Source organism: Taudactylus pleione, unplaced genomic scaffold (assembly GCF_031769625.1).
Source record: "Taudactylus pleione unplaced genomic scaffold, aTauple2 ptg000314l, whole genome shotgun sequence".
NCBI classification, from domain to species: domain Eukaryota; kingdom Metazoa; phylum Chordata; class Amphibia; order Anura; family Myobatrachidae; genus Taudactylus; species Taudactylus pleione.
In genome coordinates, this window is record NW_028284715.1 from 12,151,434 (window position 1) to 12,172,291 (window position 20,858).

The window sequence follows — 20,858 nt, forward strand, 5'->3', positions numbered from 1 at the left end:
TGACTGCATTAAAATGACTGAAATCGGCCAAAACGGACTGCAAACACATCAGATATCGTTATCTGACCATCGGGAACGCGCTTCATTCATCGTTCAAACATGTCAGATATGTCAGATTTTCCTGCAGATATGAACAATTGAACGATTTTTTAAATCGTTATCGTTCAGATCTGAAGAAAAATCTGACCGTGTGTAAGCGCCATATTGTGCTGCCCTTTTGAAAGCTAGCGGGCCGCACCGGCGTTTATCAGCTTGTCACTGGCACAATTTTCCTGTTCACCTAAAACCTCTGGATAGCTGGAAAGTTTAAAAGCAATGCTTCTGTATAACGTCCATTTAAGATAATGCAGGTAGAAAAACTCCCTGGACTGGGAGTTACATTATTACCATATGTAAAACCTATTCAGGTAGCAGATACGTGCTGGGCAGCTTTGATAACCAAAAGGAAGCTAAAAGCAGATAACGGTCAATTGGGCCACACTAATCTGCTTTTTACTTACTGTACGCAGATATACTGTGCACATCTGTCACAATCTGATCTAGGCTTTCATGTGCCCTGAATAACTACGGAAGAGGAATCAGGTGGGGTTAAAAGGCTTGCACCAAAAAAGGAACACAAACTGCAGCCACAGTAATTACATCTTATCTGCTCAATGCAAAAGATGTTAGGATGCATGTAAATATTTTTCTACTGTCCACCTTGGGAGATAAGGATTAATGAAAGCTTTTGTACAGTGTGACCCTTTAAACAAACAAGGAAGTGACATGAGATAAGCTCAGAGTGTGAGATGGTCAGTGTGGGCTTGCAATCTTGAGAAAGTAAACAATCCAGTAACGCCTTCTTTGTGACTTTTTACATAGCTAATCAAAAACTCAGGAGGGTCTTCTTCACCCATTCGGTGTCAGTAGTTGCTACAAGATCTCTGTAACAAACTGTATAATGCAAGCAGTATTAGCACCATCACAGTTCTGGGCAACAGGTTGGCATGGTGGTTAGCATTGCTACATCACAGCACTTAGGTCTTGAGTTCAATTTCAGACCAATGCTAAACCTATGTGTAGTTTTTATGTCCTCACCGTGTATGGGTGTTCCAATTTCCTCCCTTATGTGGACCGTAGTGTTTATGTGTGTGTCCATGTGGTCTTGAATACACAGATGGGTCCTCATATACCTAGCGTCTATACGCCATACGGCGTGACTGAGACCCTCTGAGAGGAGTAGCGTCCTGTACTTTTCTTTACATTTTGCACCTTATTCACATCGCTGACGCAGAGAAACACCACTCACAGTGCACTAGAAATAGAAGGCTACGACTGTTAAACAGGCGCACATTCGCAGATGACGCACAATGGAATTGACGTGACAAAAAGCTGCAGCATTGGTGCACTACTTATACCCTTTTTACACTAAAGTCCCTGGTCTAACCCAGGATTTGGAACACTGTTCCAAACCAGGTCAGACCCCTTTTACACCCGGGTTATTCCCAGGTCGGCGCCGTTTACACTGCACACGGGTGCAGTTGTTCTCTTCTGCCGGTGCTTGGAGATGACATCATCCCCAAATCGCCGGAAAATCCGGATCTCCTCATGCTGTAAATGGGACCCAGGTTGGACCACTCAGGTTACCAGTTTACACTGTAGGCTTACACCGGTCGTTCCCATGTTAAAACCTGCAAGCTACACAGGTTAGATTGCCGGGTCACTCGACCTGGGGATCTAACCCTGGCCCCTTTTTACACTGAGCTGCGACCCAGGTTGACACGGTAATAACCAGGTCAAAGCAGCAGGTTAAAAGGGGTATTACACAGAATAAACTCAGTCACACACAAATATACAAAAAGTCGCACATCACATTGATCAGTGCATGCCAGCAATGTAGTTTTGCCCCACCCAGTTGTTTCTTGCTTAAAGTGCAAATAAGATGCACATTTTGAGTGAGAAAGACACTCAGAGTAGCTGAGACGTCCGGCCCCCTGGCGCTGAGAGGAGCTACTTCACGCGACTTAATTAACGGTTTATGAGGACACATCTGTAGATTGTAAACTCCACTGGGGCAGTTGCTGATATACAGTAGGACTAAACCATCTCTGTAAAGCGCTGGTTAGTAGAAAATACAAAACACACAGATTTACTATAACTAACACTCAATTCATCATAAGATCACAGGACAGTATGGAAAACAGGGGCTTTCAAAAGTGTCTGTAAACTTGATCCACCATAATGGTCAGTAAGCAGGGCGAAAACGCACCTCCGGGTGGCTCCGCAGTAGCTCTATAGGAACACTGTAAGACAAATGCAGACACAACGGAGGGTCATGTGCTGCTCTGCGCGACGGCACCGCACACCCACCCCTAGTTGCATTGCTGCTACCACCGCCTAACATGAGTTGTGGGGGTCCTAGCTATGGGTTCTTCTGTAATGGAAGACAGTATTTTAAGATCTCATTACCAGAGAAAATTGTATTTTACAGATGTCTTTAAGATGATGGAATTATCTCCGAGGAGGAATTTTTACACAAAAGAAAAATGATCCAACTGAAATTGAGGAAACATCCCGTAACATTCACAAATCTCTATGCTAAAGTGCTGACGGTATAATGCAGTATAGGGTGGTAAACATTGTATTACAATTGTGGTATCGTGCTATTGTCCGACCTTTTGGGTGGCAAAAAAAACAAAACAGATGTGTCCTCGCATATTATTGCTGCAGTCGCACCAAACAGCAATTCTCAGCGTACCAGGTCCTGTGAGAAAAAGACACTCGGCGCAAGCCGAGTCGCAACTTTTTGTTGTCCAAAAATGCACCGAAACGCCTCTTTGTGAGACTGCGCCGATTCATTTGATATGCGACACTTGTATATCTGTATGCGACTGAACCTGTATACAGTACAAAGTACTACTGCAACTGTTCCGTTGGGCTTCGTACACAGATTCAGGCACACAGATATACAAGTGTTGCATATCAAACGAATCACCGCAGTCTCATGAAGCAGTTTGTTGCCTCCGTTTGCGACTAAGATGCATTTTTGGATGATAAAAAACGCCCTGCGCCAGCCAAGTTGCACAAGACCTGGTGTTTCGCTGGCACCAGGCGTCTCTCGCCACATGTCATATTGAGGCTAGATGTATGGGGACACATCTGTTCAAATTAGATTGGTTTTAGTTAGGGGTATATATAAGAATTGCCATGTGGTGGCATCCAGCACTCAGCAAATTGCATGTGTAGCCCTACAGACTTATATGATAGTTTCCTTATGATTATAATCTTATTACAAAAAGTTTCCCATCAGCTGGGCACTTAAAACACTGTCATATACAGATGTTACTATTAGCTTTTTTCTATAGGGAAATATGTATTTTAGGGCTAGCTATCATTTATAAGCGGATTTGGCCTTTAATATGCATTCTGCTCTGAGCAGATTTCTCTATGCCTGGGATCAAATATAATGAGGCTTTCAGATAGAGCCAAGGGGCCTGATGTACACTGTTTGAAAGTGGGGATTCATCGGTATCAAACTAAGTTACCACAGAGTCTAAAGGCCCCTACACACGGAACAATATTGTTAACGATCCGACGCATCGGAGCGGCCAAATGGCAATATCGTTCCGTGTGTATGCACGATATAGTGCACTGAGCGCCCCCGTGGGGTCATCAGTCCCTTTGCCTGATCTTTCTGCATGTTCAAGAAATCAGGCGAGGCGACTGACGATACCATGCAGCGCTATGCGGGGGCTGGACGGGAACCGGATCGCCCCGCGTGTAGGGACCGCTCAATATGTCGGCCCTGGGATCAGCGGTAGCATCAATGCCTACACATTGCACCGTGTGTAGGCACCCTAAGTGCCAAGATGGGGGGCAGATCATGACCTTCTCCAGCTGCCTGCTCAACCAGTATTTTTGTAGTGGAGTTTGATTTTGCCTGATCACTAGACAATAACCACTAGAATGCTACTCTCCTCTTTCAAATAAGGGTCCCCCTAAGGTTATTGAAGCTATGAATGAGGGTGGGATTCCCCAATCCCTGGACTGTATATTGATATTGAGAGTTCCCGGTAGATGGCACGTTGAGCAAAAATTTACTTCAAACGAGGGTACATTTGAGTGTGTGGGTGATGAGATTGGGATGAACGAGCACTCTTATTGCTTTCCTGACTTTTAAATATTTCTAGTGTTGACATCATCGAGTTTCTGGCACGATTGCATATATAAGCCCCACCCCCTGCTGTGCTTAGGTGGAGTCCCACTCAGGGGCGTATCTTCCTATTGGCCTGGATGGCCCCATCCCCTGCCGTGCTTAGGTGGAGTCCCACTCAGGGGCGTATCTTCCTATTGGCCTGGATGACCCCACCCCCTGCCGTGCTTATGTGGAGTCCCACTCAGGGGCGTATCTTCCTATTGGCCTGGATGACCCCACCCCCTGCCGTGCTTATGTGGAGTCCCACTCAGGGGCGTATCTTCCTATTGGCCTGGATGGCCCCACCCCCTGCTGTGCTTAGGTGGAGTCCCACTCAGGGGCGTATCTTCCCATTGGCCTGGATGGCCCCACCCCCTGCCGTGCTTAGCAGGAGTCCCACACTGGTCCTTAGCAGTGAAGGAGCAAATAAGCCAAAACTATCCCCATTTTGAACATGATTAACATTGATGGGTAAAACGATTCAATCAAAATTGCATGAGAAAAAAAAGCTGCCACGAACAATAAGAGGCCATGAAGTAAACAAAACATATTTGCAGGGATGAGTGATTTTCACACAAGTCTATTTACCGAAACGTCACGTTTACATTGCTTCGTTTGTTAATAAAACAAAAAGAATAACGAGCCACAAGCATTGGAGCTGCTTAATGTGGAATGTGCGTCAGACACTGACGTCCAATCTCAATGCTCAGATTCTGATTTATGTCAGAAATAAAGTTGGGATTTTCACTGTTAACTCGAAACATACCACCGGAGGGATTCCATAGCAGTTCATAAAATGTCTTTGTTTTGTGTGTGTGTGTTTTTTTTTCTAATAATAAAAAAAAAAATACACTAGAGAGCAAAATAAGCTACATCAGCCCGTGTTACACGTATTAGCCTTCTCGAAGAAATAGAAAAACATATGTAGCATCATGTGTATTCTGCGAGAGAGAGAAGGAGGGAGGGAGGGAAGGGGGGGGGGGGGGTAAAACCCAAAACTGCAAATAAAGCAGGTGGTATAATTCCGAGGAGTGACTCAGAGTTTAATGGCATTACCAGGTTACTCTAGCAGTCTAATTCGCACTAACTGCATGACTTCAATGAAGCTCTCAGCGCTCACGCTGACTTCGATTTAGTTCAAGTGCTATTTGATGCATTTCATCTGGAGTTTTATTCACTTCAAGCTACACTTCATTTGCTGCACTGCTCATTTATTTTTCTACTTTATTACTCATTCGTTGCTATTGTTGAGTTTACATAACAGACTGGTGCAGCGCACTGCTCAGGTTTACAATGAAGGTGTCGCTGCTGCTGACAGACGCAGGACACGGGGAGGAGATCTCTGATGGCAAACCAGGAGACAGAAAGGAGAAGGGAATGTGAGAAACAAACTGTACAGCACGTCGGCCTAATCACAACCAAATCAGAGTCTCTCACTTCACTGTGTTAGGGGAGAAATGTTCTATAGTATACATTACATAAAATAACGCGTGTATCTAGATCTACATTATGCTATTAGTTCTTGTACAAACATATATACGCAGGAGCGCAGAGAAAACAAAACAGCCAAGCATGTCCAGGGGCCTGGGCTTAAGGATGGTCATCGACCATAGATGGTTAGCCACCGATAGTCAATGACAAGCCATCAATGCCAGAGGTCCAATGGTACTCAGCCATCAAAACAGATACAGCGATGGTGTTTTTTGGATTGGGGGAGTCTGTCCACAAATGGAGAGGGGGCCAGCTAATGCCTGGGCAGGTGAAGGGGTGCTGGAGCAGGGAAGGTGAGGGGCGTCTGACCACAAATAGAGAGGGAGCCCGCCAACGTCCTGGTAGGTGAAGTGACCCTGGAGCAGGGAAGCAGCTGGTCAGAGGAGTGGATGGCAAGATGGTGGCCCATAAGGAACAGGGCAGCATGCAGGTGGGAAGATGGCGGCCGTGACCCGGTCCATGCGTTCACCCCCATGGCTCCAAGCTAACCTGGAGGCGAAGGTCTGCACTTAAGGAAGCGGCTGTCGGGGGAGATGTCCATCGCCCTGAACGCCAGCTCATCTTTGTTCTCTCCGGCAGCAGGCGGAGTAGCTCGTGGTAGGGGCAGGAGAAATGGCAAGGGGATCGAATCGTGGAGCCGGGGATGGGAGCTCTGTGAGCATGTGACCACAAGCACATCTATACGGGACAATTCATAAACATACGAATATTGGCAACTAGACGGCCAGAAACAACTAAACAGCGGTCAATTACTTGGGCTGTGTGGTGGCATCAGGACCACAAACGGGATGCGGTCAATATCCTGGCACTTAGAATACCGACGCCAGAATCCCAACACCTGCCAGCATCCCGACTGCTGGCCTCCTGAAGGTAAGTAGCGGGGTTATGGGGAGTTTTAGGCACTAAGGGGGGAGGGTTAGGTTTAGTGTGCGGGGAGGGGTTAGGTTTAGGCACTAGGGGGAGGGTTAGGGTTAGGCACTAGGGGGAGGGTTAGGGTTAGGCACTAGGGGGAAAAGATTAGGTTTAGGCACCGGGGAAGGAAAATTAGGATACCTACCGACAGGTGTCGGTATTCTAAACCTGTCGCGATGCCGGCATCAGGATTTTGACTGCTGGGATCCCAAGCATCCTGTACCCAACCCCTACAAACATTAAGGCGTAAATGTAAGAGTGCGAGCTGGTGCCGAGGTGGAATACATGCGAGTATTCCCGAATTTTTAAAGCAGCAAGCATGTTAAAGCCAAAACCAAGCTGGTTTTGCCTTTAGCATGCTTGCTGCTTTAAAAATACAGGAATACTGGGATGTATTCTTGCAGCATTGCCGGTTCGCACTCTATTACATTTAGCTCTAAATCTAGATACAAACTGTGCAATAATCGGTCCGATCACGTGATTTTCGGCTGTTTGAAATAGGTGTGCAGGCAGCACCCGGGGGCCAATAATCATTTAAAAACCTGTTGAACCTGCTCAGGTTCTGGCCTGCTGAGCGTCATTTATCCAAAACGATGAGCCGAGATTCTGCACATTTTGTAGTGTGTACATGATCTGTCCAACGCACATTTAGCAGTGTGTACATGATCTGTCCGACGCACATTTAGCAGTGTGTACATGATCTGTCCGACGCACATTTTGTAGTGTGTACATGATCTGTCCGACGCACATTTAGCAGTGTGTACATGATCTGTCCGACGCACATTTAGCAGTGTGTACATGATCTGTCCGACGCACATTTAGCAGTGTGTACATGATCTGTCCGACGCACATTTAGCAGTGTGTACATGATCTGTCCGACGCACATTTAGCAGTGTGTACATGATCTGTCCGACGCACATTTAGCAGTGTGTACATGATCTGTCCGACGCACATTTAGCAGTGTGTACATGATCTGTCCGACGCACATTTAGCAGTGTGTACATGATCTGTCCGACGCACATTTAGCAGTGTGTACATGATCTGTCCGACGCACATTTAGCAGTGTGTACATGATCTGTCCTACGCACATTTAGCAGTGTGTACATGATCTGTCCGACGCACATTTAGCAGTGTGTACATGATCTGTCCGACGCACATTTAGCAGTGTGTACATGATCTGTCCTACGCACATTTAGCAGTGTGTACATGATCTGTCCGACATTTCTAAAACATACAACCGCGCTGATGTGATAAAGATTACACTTGTACAAAAAATCAGGGTTTATTAATAAACCATTATACACAAGTGACAATAATAAAACACAACGGATCAATAATTGCTTTAAATACTCATGTTCTACCAGTAGAGAGAATATTTTAGTTCTCTATCTGCTGCAGATGTGATGATAAATTGTCACTAATTAATATCTGGGTGTGAGTCCATTTAAGTTTACGGTCTGACATTTCTGCCCAACAGTTCATTTCAAACGCCATCTTTAGGTTGTTGAGATCAGAACGATAATTCAGTAGCGTGTACCATGGAAATCGGATTTTATCAGGTTCGTCTCATCTCTCAGAAAATCGCAAAGACTGTCGTGATTGTGAGTACAAACTTCCCGATGTGCTCCTAGATTAACGTCCAAGCTCTGGGCCCGATACAGGGATGGACGTAATGGCGATGATTAGCGGTACTCTGCGCATGCGTCAGAGTCTCACTGTGCATGTGTCATGTTTCATTACCGTCGCTGCTTGCAGGGAGGATTTATTCGCAAAGTGATCGACAGGCAGGGACCGTTTGTGGGCGGCAACAGGCAGGTTCGAGACTTAAACACAAGTGTGTTACAACCATATTTGGGACGTGTTTTAGCCTGCGACAGATCCCATATGCAATAAAAATGGCTTTGGTGTCTTTAGTCCCCCACCGCCATTCTGCACAACCAAAGGGTTACCCTGAAGACCAATTGTTGACTGATTTGCAACCAAAGCTTGGAACTGCAAAGCCACCGGTGGGCATCTCAATACAGATCCTGCTGGCTGCAACATGTGCATATTGTCACACAGCGCTGCGTCCAGCTGCGAGGGCATTAGTGTACGCCTCGGAATCAGGCTCTCTGTCAGCATAACGTGCAAATGCAGAAGGAGAGAAATACTTTGTGGAGCCCATCTGAAAATGTCACTAACCTTTAGTTATTAGCACCAGCCTAACAGGGGAGCAGTAAGTGCTTATCAGCAAGAGACAAACTAAACAACCTACATGCAGCCTTAAAACAACAACCTAAACAAAAGTGTGTGGCTTCTGGTTGGGACGTTTCCTCAGCCTCCCAGCACTATACTATGGGCATTAACACTTTACACAGCAGCCGCCATTATTTAAACTTGCAGAGTAAACAAGAGGTAGTGTGTTACAGTATGCTAACTGCACTTCAGCCCTGCGGGGAGTCCTATTGACCTCTGTAAGCTATAACAAAAGTCCTTAAAACACAAGTGACTTGGTTCATTAGGGCATTTTATTTACTGTCCTCCACATGCTCTCTGCAGGCTGTACAGCCATACAATACTGAAAATGTGGCACTTACAGAGGTGTCCTTATACATCTTTGCTGCAGTCGCGCTAAAAAGCCCCTCTCGGCGCGCCAGATCCCGCGAGACTATGCTAGTGCCGGGGCATCTGTTTTGAGTTGTTTATTGCCGGAAATGCGCCTAACTCGCAGTGCGATGGGACAAGGACACACCAGCAGTCTGTGCTGATTCATTTCATATGCGGCATTTGCATATCTGTGTCTTTAATATAGCAGTGTTCTCCCCAGGGCCTTTATGATGGGTGCTACACTCTGCACTTTTCTTACACCGCCCGGCTCCCAGGGCTGGCCGGACATGCAGAGTACCGCACAGAGACGACCCTGCCGAAAAGAGGATCCAGGCCACTCCCTTCAAATAGACCCTGGAGGGCAGATAGTTCACGGCACACAGCCACACCACCTCCACCCCGGCCGACAGGGAGTTCACAGCACACGGACAGAAGGAGCTTGTCCCAAGGGGCAGGGGAGGACGAGGATGGTGGTTTGGGTAATTACATACTGCACTCTCTGTACACTTCATCTAGTGGATCACACAGCGATCTCATAATGCCACCCAACATAAAAAACATTTCTGGGGAGAACATTGTATAGCTTTATTGTTAAACTGATTAAAGTGGACACATCACTCCTGGGCCCTGGCTCTCAGGACGACTGCAGTAGGGGTAAAACAGTTAGCGAATGATAGCATTATCAGGTGTGACAGAGAAATACAAAAGAACTGTACTGTACATCTCCATTCGTAAATTGCTAACAAACTTCACAAAGTATAAATGTGCAGAAAACCGGTAGGGAAAACAAAACTAAAGGCGCATACACACTGGACGATATTCATGAACGATTACGACATCTTTGAACGATATATCGTAAACATAGTCCAGTGTGTATGCACTAAAAGATGAACGATGCACGCTCCCCCGTGTTGTTAACGAGATCCCTAGTCATCTGTACATCTGGGGAGATCGTTAACGATGCCATGCTGCCGAATGCAGCATGGCCTCCCTCACTCCCTACACCCGTTCATCAGCAAGTGTGTATGCACTTACCGATGCCAGCACCTCTGCCGGGCCTGCCACTGCCGATATCGCTCAATACACACATTGTCCGGTGTATATGGGCATTAACAAAAGCTACATGCATGATGACCTAAAAACACCCGACTGAGGGCTTATTTTCCTGCCCTGGGAAACTGAATAAAAGCGCATTAACTAATGCGCGGTCTAGAAATGTTTTAGTGCCGAATTTTTTACTCTCTTTTCATGCAGTGAACTTTTACCAAACTAGGCAATCGTAGTGACAACATATAATTCGCTTGAGTTACATTCACAATAGCTTTAATACGTCATTAACATTTTTAGGAGGCAATGGCGGGCACAAGCCTATAAGAATTCATTCATGCTATTTCGTACGTGTCTTTCAGGCACTGGTAAGCGAATGCAGAGAGCATGAAGAGTGGAGAGGTGTGAATCAGCCCTGAAAGTCTTCCCACCTACACAAGTGTTATTTATGAAAGGAAGATCACAGAGATATTGGAACAAGAGGACTTTTTTTTACTGCATCAATGGTAAAATGATCACATTGCGGAGCTTTAGCAGGGGATACTTTTCAATAACAACACTGTAACATATTGGCAGCAGATACAGGCCTATCCTGTTCAGAATCAAAAAGCAGAAAATAAAAGAGAAGGTAGGTTGGATAAGGGCCAAATGACTATCATATCCTTTTCATTTCCATGGTTCTGGTTCAAGGTTCAAGTCTGTAGTTAAACACTTTTATGTCGAATTTTACATTGAAACTCAAATCCTGAGCACTCTCCTGCCAGCACGCATAAAATCTGCAGCTGAAACCAGAACCGCAATATTTTTTCTACTTCTAGGATCTTTAATCCAAAGGGAAGACAGTAATTGCCCCTGTGACTATTTTGGGGCCTAGTTACAAAAGGGTCCAGAATGAAATGAGAAAAAACAAAAACAAATAATGCCTACATGAAGCGCTCTATCTGGCTACATGCGGATCTCTTGAGACAGCAATATGATTCAAAGCTACTGCAGACAAGATGAATGTCCATATAGCTTAGGGAGCTGCATTAGATAGTCAGTATGGTTGGCTCAGTGGTTAGTATTACTGACCCACAATGCTGAGGTCTTGAGTTCAATTCCTGACCAAGGCACTATCTGTATGGAGTCTGCACCCCACTACTACAAAAACATACTGGCAGGTTAATTTGCTCCTGCCAAATATTAACCACTAGTATGCATGTGTTCCCAGTGTGTTAGGGAATATAGATTGTAAGCTCCACTTGGCCAGGAAATTATGTGAGTGACTGAAATATTCTCTGTAAAGCGCTGCAGAATGTTTGCGATATATAAATAACAGTTAATAAATACATAAATGGTCAATGACAATTGGGGATCTATTGCTGTTGAAGACATAAAAGGTAGCCGGACATCAGCAACTTGTCTGCATTCAGGGCCGCCATCAGGTGGGGGGGGAATGCCGGTACTCTAGTACCGGGCCCGGAGAGAGAGGGGGCCCGGCTGACAACGGCAAGAAATGCACCGGGAGGCAGGCAGGGAGAAAGTGCATCAGCGGCAGCGCCGCTGTGGCATTTCATCTACGGACTGGAGCCAGCCTGCGAACTGTGATTGGCTCGCGGAGCGGCAGCCAATCAGGAGCAGCAACTCCTGATCTGCCAATCGGGAACGGCCGCTCCCGATTGGCTGCCGTTCCGCTCCTGATTGGCTGCCTATTTTGTTAGTACCGGGCCCCAGAATTTCTGATGGCAGCCCTGACTGCATTGCAGTACTGGGCATTGCTTTAGGATGAGGTCAGATTTTGGGTAAGGGTAGTAAGAGTGAGTAGCTATGCATTGGGCTTAGCGAGATGTACATGCCTTCAACATTTTGCTACGTGGCCCTAGAATTACTATTACATACTGTATAACTATGAAGCTTTTGCAGTTTCAACATATAGAGCATATACAATAAAAATGTTATTGGAGAAAAAAACATAATACATAATCCCGCACCACTTACCAGTGCTGGGGGAGCCGGAGCAGTTTCCCATACAAGGCCGTGCTGAAGGCAGGTATCACAGACACAGGAGAGCAGTAAGATCCTTTGTTATCGAGATATGTGAGTCCGGCTTGAAAACCAAACACCTGCCATATAAATCAATGAGGACATGTTATCAATGCGTCTTAGCACAAGTCTACATGACACCTCATCTGTGGCTGGTAAAAGCATGCTGGGAGCTGCAGGACCACAAATTGCCAATGGCAGCTATACTGAACAAGAAATGGATAGAAGCAGCTGCACCAGGTCGTTTTTGGAAAGATAAAACAGCGTTTCCAACTCTTACAGCTGCTGTTAACTGTATTTTACACCTAAACATAGACTATGTACTACCACCAGCAGTACCTTGCTCCTTCCAATCTCGCTGTACAAGGCTAGGAAGATAGTCCAAGCAGTCTACAGGGGCAGAAGGACAGACCGTAGGTCACACAAAGGTTTGTAACACTTTGCTCCATGCAGCAGTCGGCAATGAGATAAAGCAGCGGAAGGAGACCACTTAAGATATTATGTTAATACAAGGAGGAGCATAACAGGTGCTAGACATTACAATGAACAACTGTTACCAACATAACGGGTGTAGTATATTTTGTCGACATTCGGAATGTTGATAGCATAATGCCGACAGGTTCTGAATGTCGACATGTACAGAATGTAGACATGTCAAAAGTCAGACATGACATTGCCAGGCCATTGACATGGTCAACAGTTGGTATGTCAGCAATAGGATTTCCCATAGACTTTTACTCTGAGCCTAACCGCAGCCCAACCCTAAAATTAAGTCAGTGTCGACATTCAGAGCATGTCGACAAACTGCATGCCAACATAACCCATATTATAAAATAATCATTTACTGATGGTTGCAAGGAAATTAATGTGAGCATCCTGTAGAATAGAGGGGAAATGTACTAAAGGGTGTATTTGTTAAAACAACAGTTTTCTTTATCTTTATATAGGGGGGGGAGACACCATTAATAATGACAACTTAATATAATTATTAATATTGGTCTATTAATCTATTAATGTAATTACTCAATAATTTTGCCCCTAATATATTCACTAAATAATGTTGCCCAAAAAAAAGAATTCTGGTTTATTCCACATGATAAAAGTATTCTGCCATCTAATCCTCTGATTGGCCAAACAGCTTTCTGGTGGTTTTAGTGAAGCTACCGGCAGTTTGGCCGATTCTAATATTTAATAAATAAAGCTAAATGCAATGCAGGTAAAACCGCCAATGGCTGTAGTAACTCGGAAAGCAACTACTCAGCGTCAGAACCTTTTTACATGGGTTTTACAAAATTGGTCCAGTCCGCAAAAATAATTGTGTATAGGCAACAGATACACTTTATATATCCACATGTATAGCGCTGTGGTTTTCCAGCACGAGCCATCTAAAAAGAAAGTACTATTTAATCATGTAACACATATGGCCATGTACAGTCCTTAGTCTTTCATCCCACATAAAGTGTTGATTTCTCATCACGTCGGGAATCGGAACAGTCTCCTGTACGATATCCACCCGAACATCTGTCCCAGAACGACTTGTTGGAACCCATAATTGGTTCCATGTCTGCCTACACATGAGCATTTGTGTTTCTTTGTGATGACTATATTGCAGAGCTTTGATGTTTTAACTATGTACCTAAGCGATCCGTGTATGTAATTCTTTGTTGCCCTTTACAGGTCAGAGAAAAGTTGTATTTTTGTGTCCATGATGTAAAATGCTGAAAAGATTGTTAGAAGTTTTATATTTTAACTCTTACATCCAGAAATCGGTGACCTTCAAAGTGAAGTCACTATTATGTTTCAGTGCTAAACAATTCTAGTAAAGGCTGCTGGGTTGTACTGTACAAATTTTCTGTGCCTATTATATGTTCTCATATAAACCGTACAGTATGTGTTGGTAAAGATGCTGTTATGAATAAAATTAAATTGCTTTAGTGGCTGCTAAGTTGCCCCTCTGCGTTGACCAAACTCTGGCCGGGCACCAACTCAAACTGAGGTGCCTCCTGGGAGCAAAGATTTAACTGCGTGGTGCCCGGGATCCAGATCCAACCTACACCCCCAAGGTATCCCTGTGGAGCCTATGGACCCTGAAGAAAAAAGATGCTGTTTTTAACATTCTGGTCAAAACTCCTCGGTGCAGCTCTATATATCCATTTGCATTATAAGAGCTGCCATTGGCAATTCCTGGTCCTGCAGACTCCCAGCATGCTCTAACAGACACAGGTGAGGTGTGATAGGCAGCACACATATTACATAAAGCATTATACTTGATGATGACATGAATAACTGTACGCAGCATGCCAGCTTAGCCTACTTCTTAGGAAATCCCATTGCATCGGATACAATAGATCACACAGTTAATGGTCACCATAGACGTTCACGTGGAGTTTGGTGAAGACTTGGATGTGTGATATGTACATGTTAAATAGAAGCAAATGAACAGAAATGGGAATAACTATTGAATATGGGCAAAAAAAAAAATGACCCACAACTGCTTGAGTGCATGTCCATGAGCTAAAAGTGTATTGAACTGGAAAAATAATACAATGAGTCAGTTATGGAACCGTGTGCAAGGTTTGAAAATATTTGCCACTGTAAAAAGCATTAGGCTGGTTAAGATTACAGATTACCTCAGCCAGCGGAAGCATGGACTCGAAAATATTGAATAAAATTACAAAAGAGAAAAATAATGGCAATGTCATGTCTGACTTTTGACATGTCTACATTCTGTACATGTCGACATTTAGAACCTGTCGACATTATGCTATCAACATTCTGAATGTTGACAAAATATACTACACCCGTTATGTTGTTAACAGTTGTTCATTTTAATGTCTAGCACCTGTTATGCTCCTCCTTGTATTAACATAAGAAAGAGATAAGAGGCACTCTTAGGTGGGAGCCACTCGATAGAGGGCTAGGTAGGAGCCACTCGATAGAGGGATAGGTAGCAGCCACACGATAGAGGGATAGGTAGGAGCCACTCGATAGAGAGATAGGTAGGAGCCACTCAATAGAGGGATAGGTAGGAGCCACTCAATAGAGGGATAGGTAGGAGCCACTCAATAGAGGGATAGGTAGGAGCCACTCGATAGAGGGATAGGTAGGAGCCACTCAATAGAGGTATAGGTAGGATCCACTCAATAGAGGGATAGGTAGGAGATATTAGATAGGAGCCGGTAGAGAGAGAGATAGATAGATACTATTAGATTGCTATGAGCTACAGATGTGTCCTCATACATGTAGCCTCAATACGACATGCAGCGCGGCTTGCCTGGCGCGAGTGAGCTGCCAAGTCTTGTGCTACTCTGCTAGTGTTGGGCGTCTTTTTTCAACAAAAATGCATCTAATTTGCATTACGCTGTGACTAGTACGCACCAGCAGACGGCGCTGATTAATCTGATATGTGACGCTTGTATATCTGTGTTCGACTGAGTCTGTATATGAAGAACAATGGAAATAGGAATGAAAAAAGCTGCGGCAGCTACAGTGTAGCACATCGGATACAGATTCAGAGACTCAGGCCCTGAAATCAGAGGCGGGCCGTTTTTTTTTTTTTCAGCGGCCTCCAGGCCGTTCGCTAAGCTGTGGGTGACCACCCACAGCTTTAGCGGGTGGCCTGGCGATGGTCGCGATTATCGTGACCATCGGGCTTGCGACGAGACCCTTGTGGTAGGGTCTCGTCCACTGCAAGCCCCAGTGAACTTCCTGCTCTAATAGAGCAGGATGTTCACTACTGACATCACTGGTGATGTCAGTAGGGCCGCCCACAAACGGCAGGCGTTTCTTCATGAACGCCTCAGTTTGTCCAGCCACCCCTCCTGCACGCCTACAAAACGGGGCGAGCCGTCAATCACAATCGACAGCTGCCCGTCTTGTAGTGAGTCCCGCAGCGAGTGAAAATTCACTCGCTACGGGGATCGGGCGTGCGCACTGCCCGGCCATCGATTCGGGCCCTCACTCGCACACCGATATACAAGTATCACATATCAAATTAATCAGCACAGTCTGCTGGTGCCACTTAAGATGCATTTTTGGCAAAAAAAACGCCCAGCAGAACCTTAAAAGCCACGGGGGGCTTTTTTGACGCGACTGCAGCAAAGAAGTGTTAGGACACACATGTAGATAGACATGAGATATGATATAGATATGAGATATTTGATAGAATATTATATAAATGCAGACAGTGCTAGAGCAGTAATTTTCTGCATGGAACCAATTTGTTACAGCACAGAAGATAGGGCAGTGGACACCAATCCTATACCCTGGACGAGATGCGTTTTGTTTCTTTTCTAAAAGGTTACACAACACCAGTACAGATACCAGAAGGATTCCCAGCTCCTCCTGTGTGAGGAAAGCAGCAGTGGGACCAGTGACCTCATACCTTCAGGTAGCAGTGAGCGTAGCAGTGGTGCAGCAGGTTATCGGAGGGCTGGCTCAGGCTGCTCACCGTCTGGACCAGTTGCTCTGCGTACATTGGCACAGAATGCTCAACGTTGATTTTCTCAGCAAGTATTTTGATAGAAGGCAGAGGTCGTATTGGCTGGAAACTTGTTGTGTTTACTGTGCTGATGGAATGCTAAAAAGAAATACAAACACAATTAATCCTGCTTAACGTTCCAGTGGGTAAGAAAACGCAATGTGCCAACACTAATATGCGTTTTCTTACAGCGTACCCATCACCCACACAAAGAATGAGTAGCATGAACGAGGCATGTGACACAAATTCATAGGCTGCATTCTATTGGTTCAATTTACAAAATGGCTATCTCCATTGCAAGCGGCAGGCAGGTAAACCTTAAGAAACGCCTTAGGGATCACCTTCTATTCCTGGCCATGCCGTCCCCGAACCATGAATGCAACCATTGTAGGGTGCGTTCCGAGGCTCAGGTAGCGATGTGGCTTTAACAGGAGCACAGAAGCGGACGCCCCAATCAGTTTATCAGAAAGTCACATGATAGCTAAGGAGGATTTATCTGTTTTGGGAGGGAGGACTGACATTGTGGCCCGGTTCTTTTATATGGCCGCACGACTCCTCAGCCACTTTTAGGGGTCAATCCAATAAGGTGCGAATTGCCGTTGGAACGGCATAGAAATGGCGGCAACGGCACGGCAATTCACCCCGGCTCCATCTCACCCTGGACTCGCACATTTTTGCTCACAGCCCTATGGGGTTGCGAACAGAAACATGCGAGTCTGGAGGTATCGTAAGTGCGGTGTACAGCGGCACTTGTGCGTGTGAGGATATCGCACCTAACTGGACTGACCCCTTAATGTCCTTATAATATACAGTAGGGTGCATACTTTATCTTGTATATAACTATTGCAAGCATTAAATATTATCACACCTACTGTTACTTCCTGTGCAAATATCTCCTCTAAATTGCAGAGCCTCCCATCTCCATCACTACTTCTCGTCTTGCAGGAACTTTCTCACGCTGCGCCCACCAAGTAGAACTCCTCACCTCGCTCCGACAGACTCTATACTACCCTCCAAAACCTCTATAATGCCCCAACAATGCATACCTACAGGGAAGCTTCTAGATAAATGAATCATTTTTCAGCGACGTGCAGGCAATTTTCCTAACCCTTCCCTAATACTTCCAGATGTTCTGTTCAGCAGATGACCTCACTGTACCTGATACATAAGCTTTCCTTCTCATTACCCCACAGCATAAGTGCTCCCTAAGGTAACTGTGTATCTGAACTGTAACCCACTGATGATACCCAGCTGGGCGGATGCTATGTATATTGTTATTAAAACTAGCAAGGATATAATAGAGGACATTTGCTGTAGGATCTTCAGGTAAAAGACCTCAGTATCCTTTTGATGCTAAGCAGCTTCTCTGAAATTCATAAATGCATCTCCTGAGCATAATATAGGAACTGGGACTGCGCTTTATCACAAATTGCACAGGTCTGATGAAATGCAGAATCTGTGAGTGAAGCAGGTGCTACCACAAATTGGGGGTAATTATCGTCTTACGTCAAGCTCCCAACTACTGCAGAGATCCCCCCCTCTTCTCTGACACTGCTGTGCAGTTTCAAAGAGAAAAAAAAAGCTATTATGTTGATTCTCAACCAAAAATATGTCTAATAACACAGACTATTACATGCAACAGTCACGTTTACCCCCGAATCTCAATTCTTGTAAAAGTTCAGTTCAGCGATGCTAAATATTCCCTTTGTAGCAAAGACTTTAATTACACCTAATGGTATTATATTAGAGAATGGATGGTTCCCATTACAGAAGATGAAGAAGGACAGGAAGTCCGCACAGACTACAGAATAAGGATATGGAAGAGTTTATGTAAATAGTTAACTTTGTGTACAGGGACGTAGCTAGGGTAGTGCGGCCGGTGCCATCGCACAGGGCACCACAGGGTAGGGGGCGCTGTTTGGGTCTATCAAATTTCTGTTTATTATCATTCTCACTTGTAGCTTCCTCTTATTTCATCCCCAGCATCTCCTGGCCTCCCCTATCTCTTCCCTGGCCCTTCCCCATGAGGCCATTCCCCTTTTTTGGGTGCATCATGTCCCTTTGAAAAATGAGGGGGGCGCCAATGCTCTTTCTGGCACAGGGCACCAAAAAGTCTAGTTACGGCTCTGTGTGTGTAGAATAGTAACTCATTCCCAAAGTAAATGTTAGCTGTAGCAAATTCAAGTAGCACCAATGGCCATGTTGGGTAAGGGCCACAAGATCTAATGAGGGCCACACGGACTTCATTTTATGAAAAGCTGTTTTCTCGTAGGTGTTCAACTATTTAATATTCAGTATAGTTTTATTGTTTGCAGATGCAGTTTAAGGTGACCTACTGTCATATCATCATTTCTATTACATTCTAAAAGTAGATGTGGTTAATTACGAAGGACGCATGTAGTTCCCAAATACTTATTTCCTGTTCTATGATTGTTAGCATAGGCCTACGCATCCTGAAGCAGCACATTTTGGTTTTCAGGGAATGCATTGCTGGGACATGTAGCTCAATAGCTGGAGAGTGACTACCTCCGCTTCAGCACATTGCGTTCCTACCTTCTGCCCCATTATAATAGGCATCAATTGGCCAAGCAGGTTGAATTCAGCCATAGTGATTGTGATGGAGCACTTCAGTAATGTGACGCAGGTCAGTCGAGTAGGTATGTATTCCTCTAATGACGCCACTTCCTCAGGGCTGGGTAACGTCTTACATTCCTCCTGCAAAACTGAAGAGAGAGAATGAATGCATTATGTTCTTTGCCTGATACTTTTTTCATAACTTCCTGCCTCTAAAGCTGGATACACACGTAAAGATTTTCTGTCCAACCATCCAAGTAGTTGATTGGTTGGAATGAAAATCTGGTAACGTATGGGAGTAACTGATGATCAGCAATTTGCTCCTAAAATGCCAGAAAACAGATGAAAATGGTCGTCAGACAAGTTTGAACAAATTGTTTAGATCAAACATTTAACAAACAACAGTTTTTGTCCATTTTCCGGCTTTTGGGAGCAAATTGCTGATTGTCATTTGCTTTCATACCTTACCAGATTTTCATTCCAAACAATCAACTAGCTGGATGGTTGGACAGAAATTCTTTACGTGTGTACCCAGCCTTAGTCAGCAGAAAAGCAAAATAACTCTCCCAAAAGGGGTCAATTTACTAAGCGGCGGAGCTTCTCCATGTGTTTAAGCAGGAAATTTAAAATGGCAACTCTATTCAAAGCCGCTTTAAATAGTATTGCAGTGTTGAATTTCCTGCTCAAACATGCAAGAAGCGGTAGCTCGCTTAGCAAATGTAACCGCAAGGAGTCTGATTGCATTAATTCTGCAGGCTCGTCAGATGCTCCAGGATTCTGGGTTATGTCGGTAAAAAGAAGGCATAGCCAACATGTTGTAATCAAAGCAATGTGCCTATTGTATGGATCAAGACTGAAGGAATTGCAGCAATCTTACTTGGATTATAACAGCTGTATGCCTCATATTCATGGTCGAAGGAACAAGCCACCATCTTCAGGATCCTGTGCACAGAGCTGCTGTCCAGCCGGAGGTCAACGGGGCCGATCACCAGCCGCTTGATGGACATTTCTTGTAAGATGCTAATGTCATCTATCTTTACAGCTGGGAAATCCTGGTGACTGAGAGAACCTGGCAAAATAAACACCCTAATCATGAAATGCTATACCGATAACCACTGTATACAACTGCCATGATTTGTGGCTCTCTCTCTCCCAGTACAAGCCCTGCAGAAATCACATAGATTATACTTCCTCCCTGTGCGTGTCATAGTGTTACAGGTTGAAGATTAACTTTTTTTTTTTTTTTGAAACTCTACATTTCATCCATACAAACATAGAATTTGACGGCAGATAAGAACCACTTGGCCCATCTAGTCTGCCCTTTTTTACCTTTTGGTAACCTCAACCCCATGTGATCCTCAGTTCTTTCTAAGCATTTTCTTATGCCTATCCCAAGCATGTTTAAATTGCTCTACTGTCTTAAGGTGGGTACACACTATACAGATATATCTACAGATGATGGTTGTTCGTACACACTGACCAACCATTATCTGTGCCGGCCCGCAGGAACCAGGACCTGCGGGCGGGGGCGTGTCCTGACCCCACCCCTTGCGGCTGCTGCTGTGTGTGTAC

At 44.9% G+C, this 20,858-nt stretch overlaps 1 protein-coding gene across 6 annotated transcripts in view; it reads right to left on the reverse strand.

Moving 5' to 3' along the window:
• Positions 1–20,858, reverse strand: part of VPS13B (vacuolar protein sorting 13 homolog B) — a 1,086,122-nt gene that overhangs the window by 910,936 nt on the left and 154,328 nt on the right. For all 6 annotated transcript variants that reach the window (XR_015869381.1, XM_088442693.1, XM_088442694.1 and 3 more), the window contains exons 13-16: positions 20,164–20,355; positions 19,266–19,435; positions 16,617–16,811; positions 12,188–12,312 (exon numbers count right to left, since the gene is read on the reverse strand). Coding sequence is in view for 5 of the 6 variants with exons in the window: in XM_088442693.1 (XP_088298819.1) it covers positions 12,188–12,312; positions 16,617–16,811; positions 19,266–19,435; positions 20,164–20,355 (682 nt within the window). In the remaining variant the exon portion in view is untranslated. The remainder of the gene's footprint in view (positions 1–12,187; positions 12,313–16,616; positions 16,812–19,265; positions 19,436–20,163; positions 20,356–20,858) is intronic.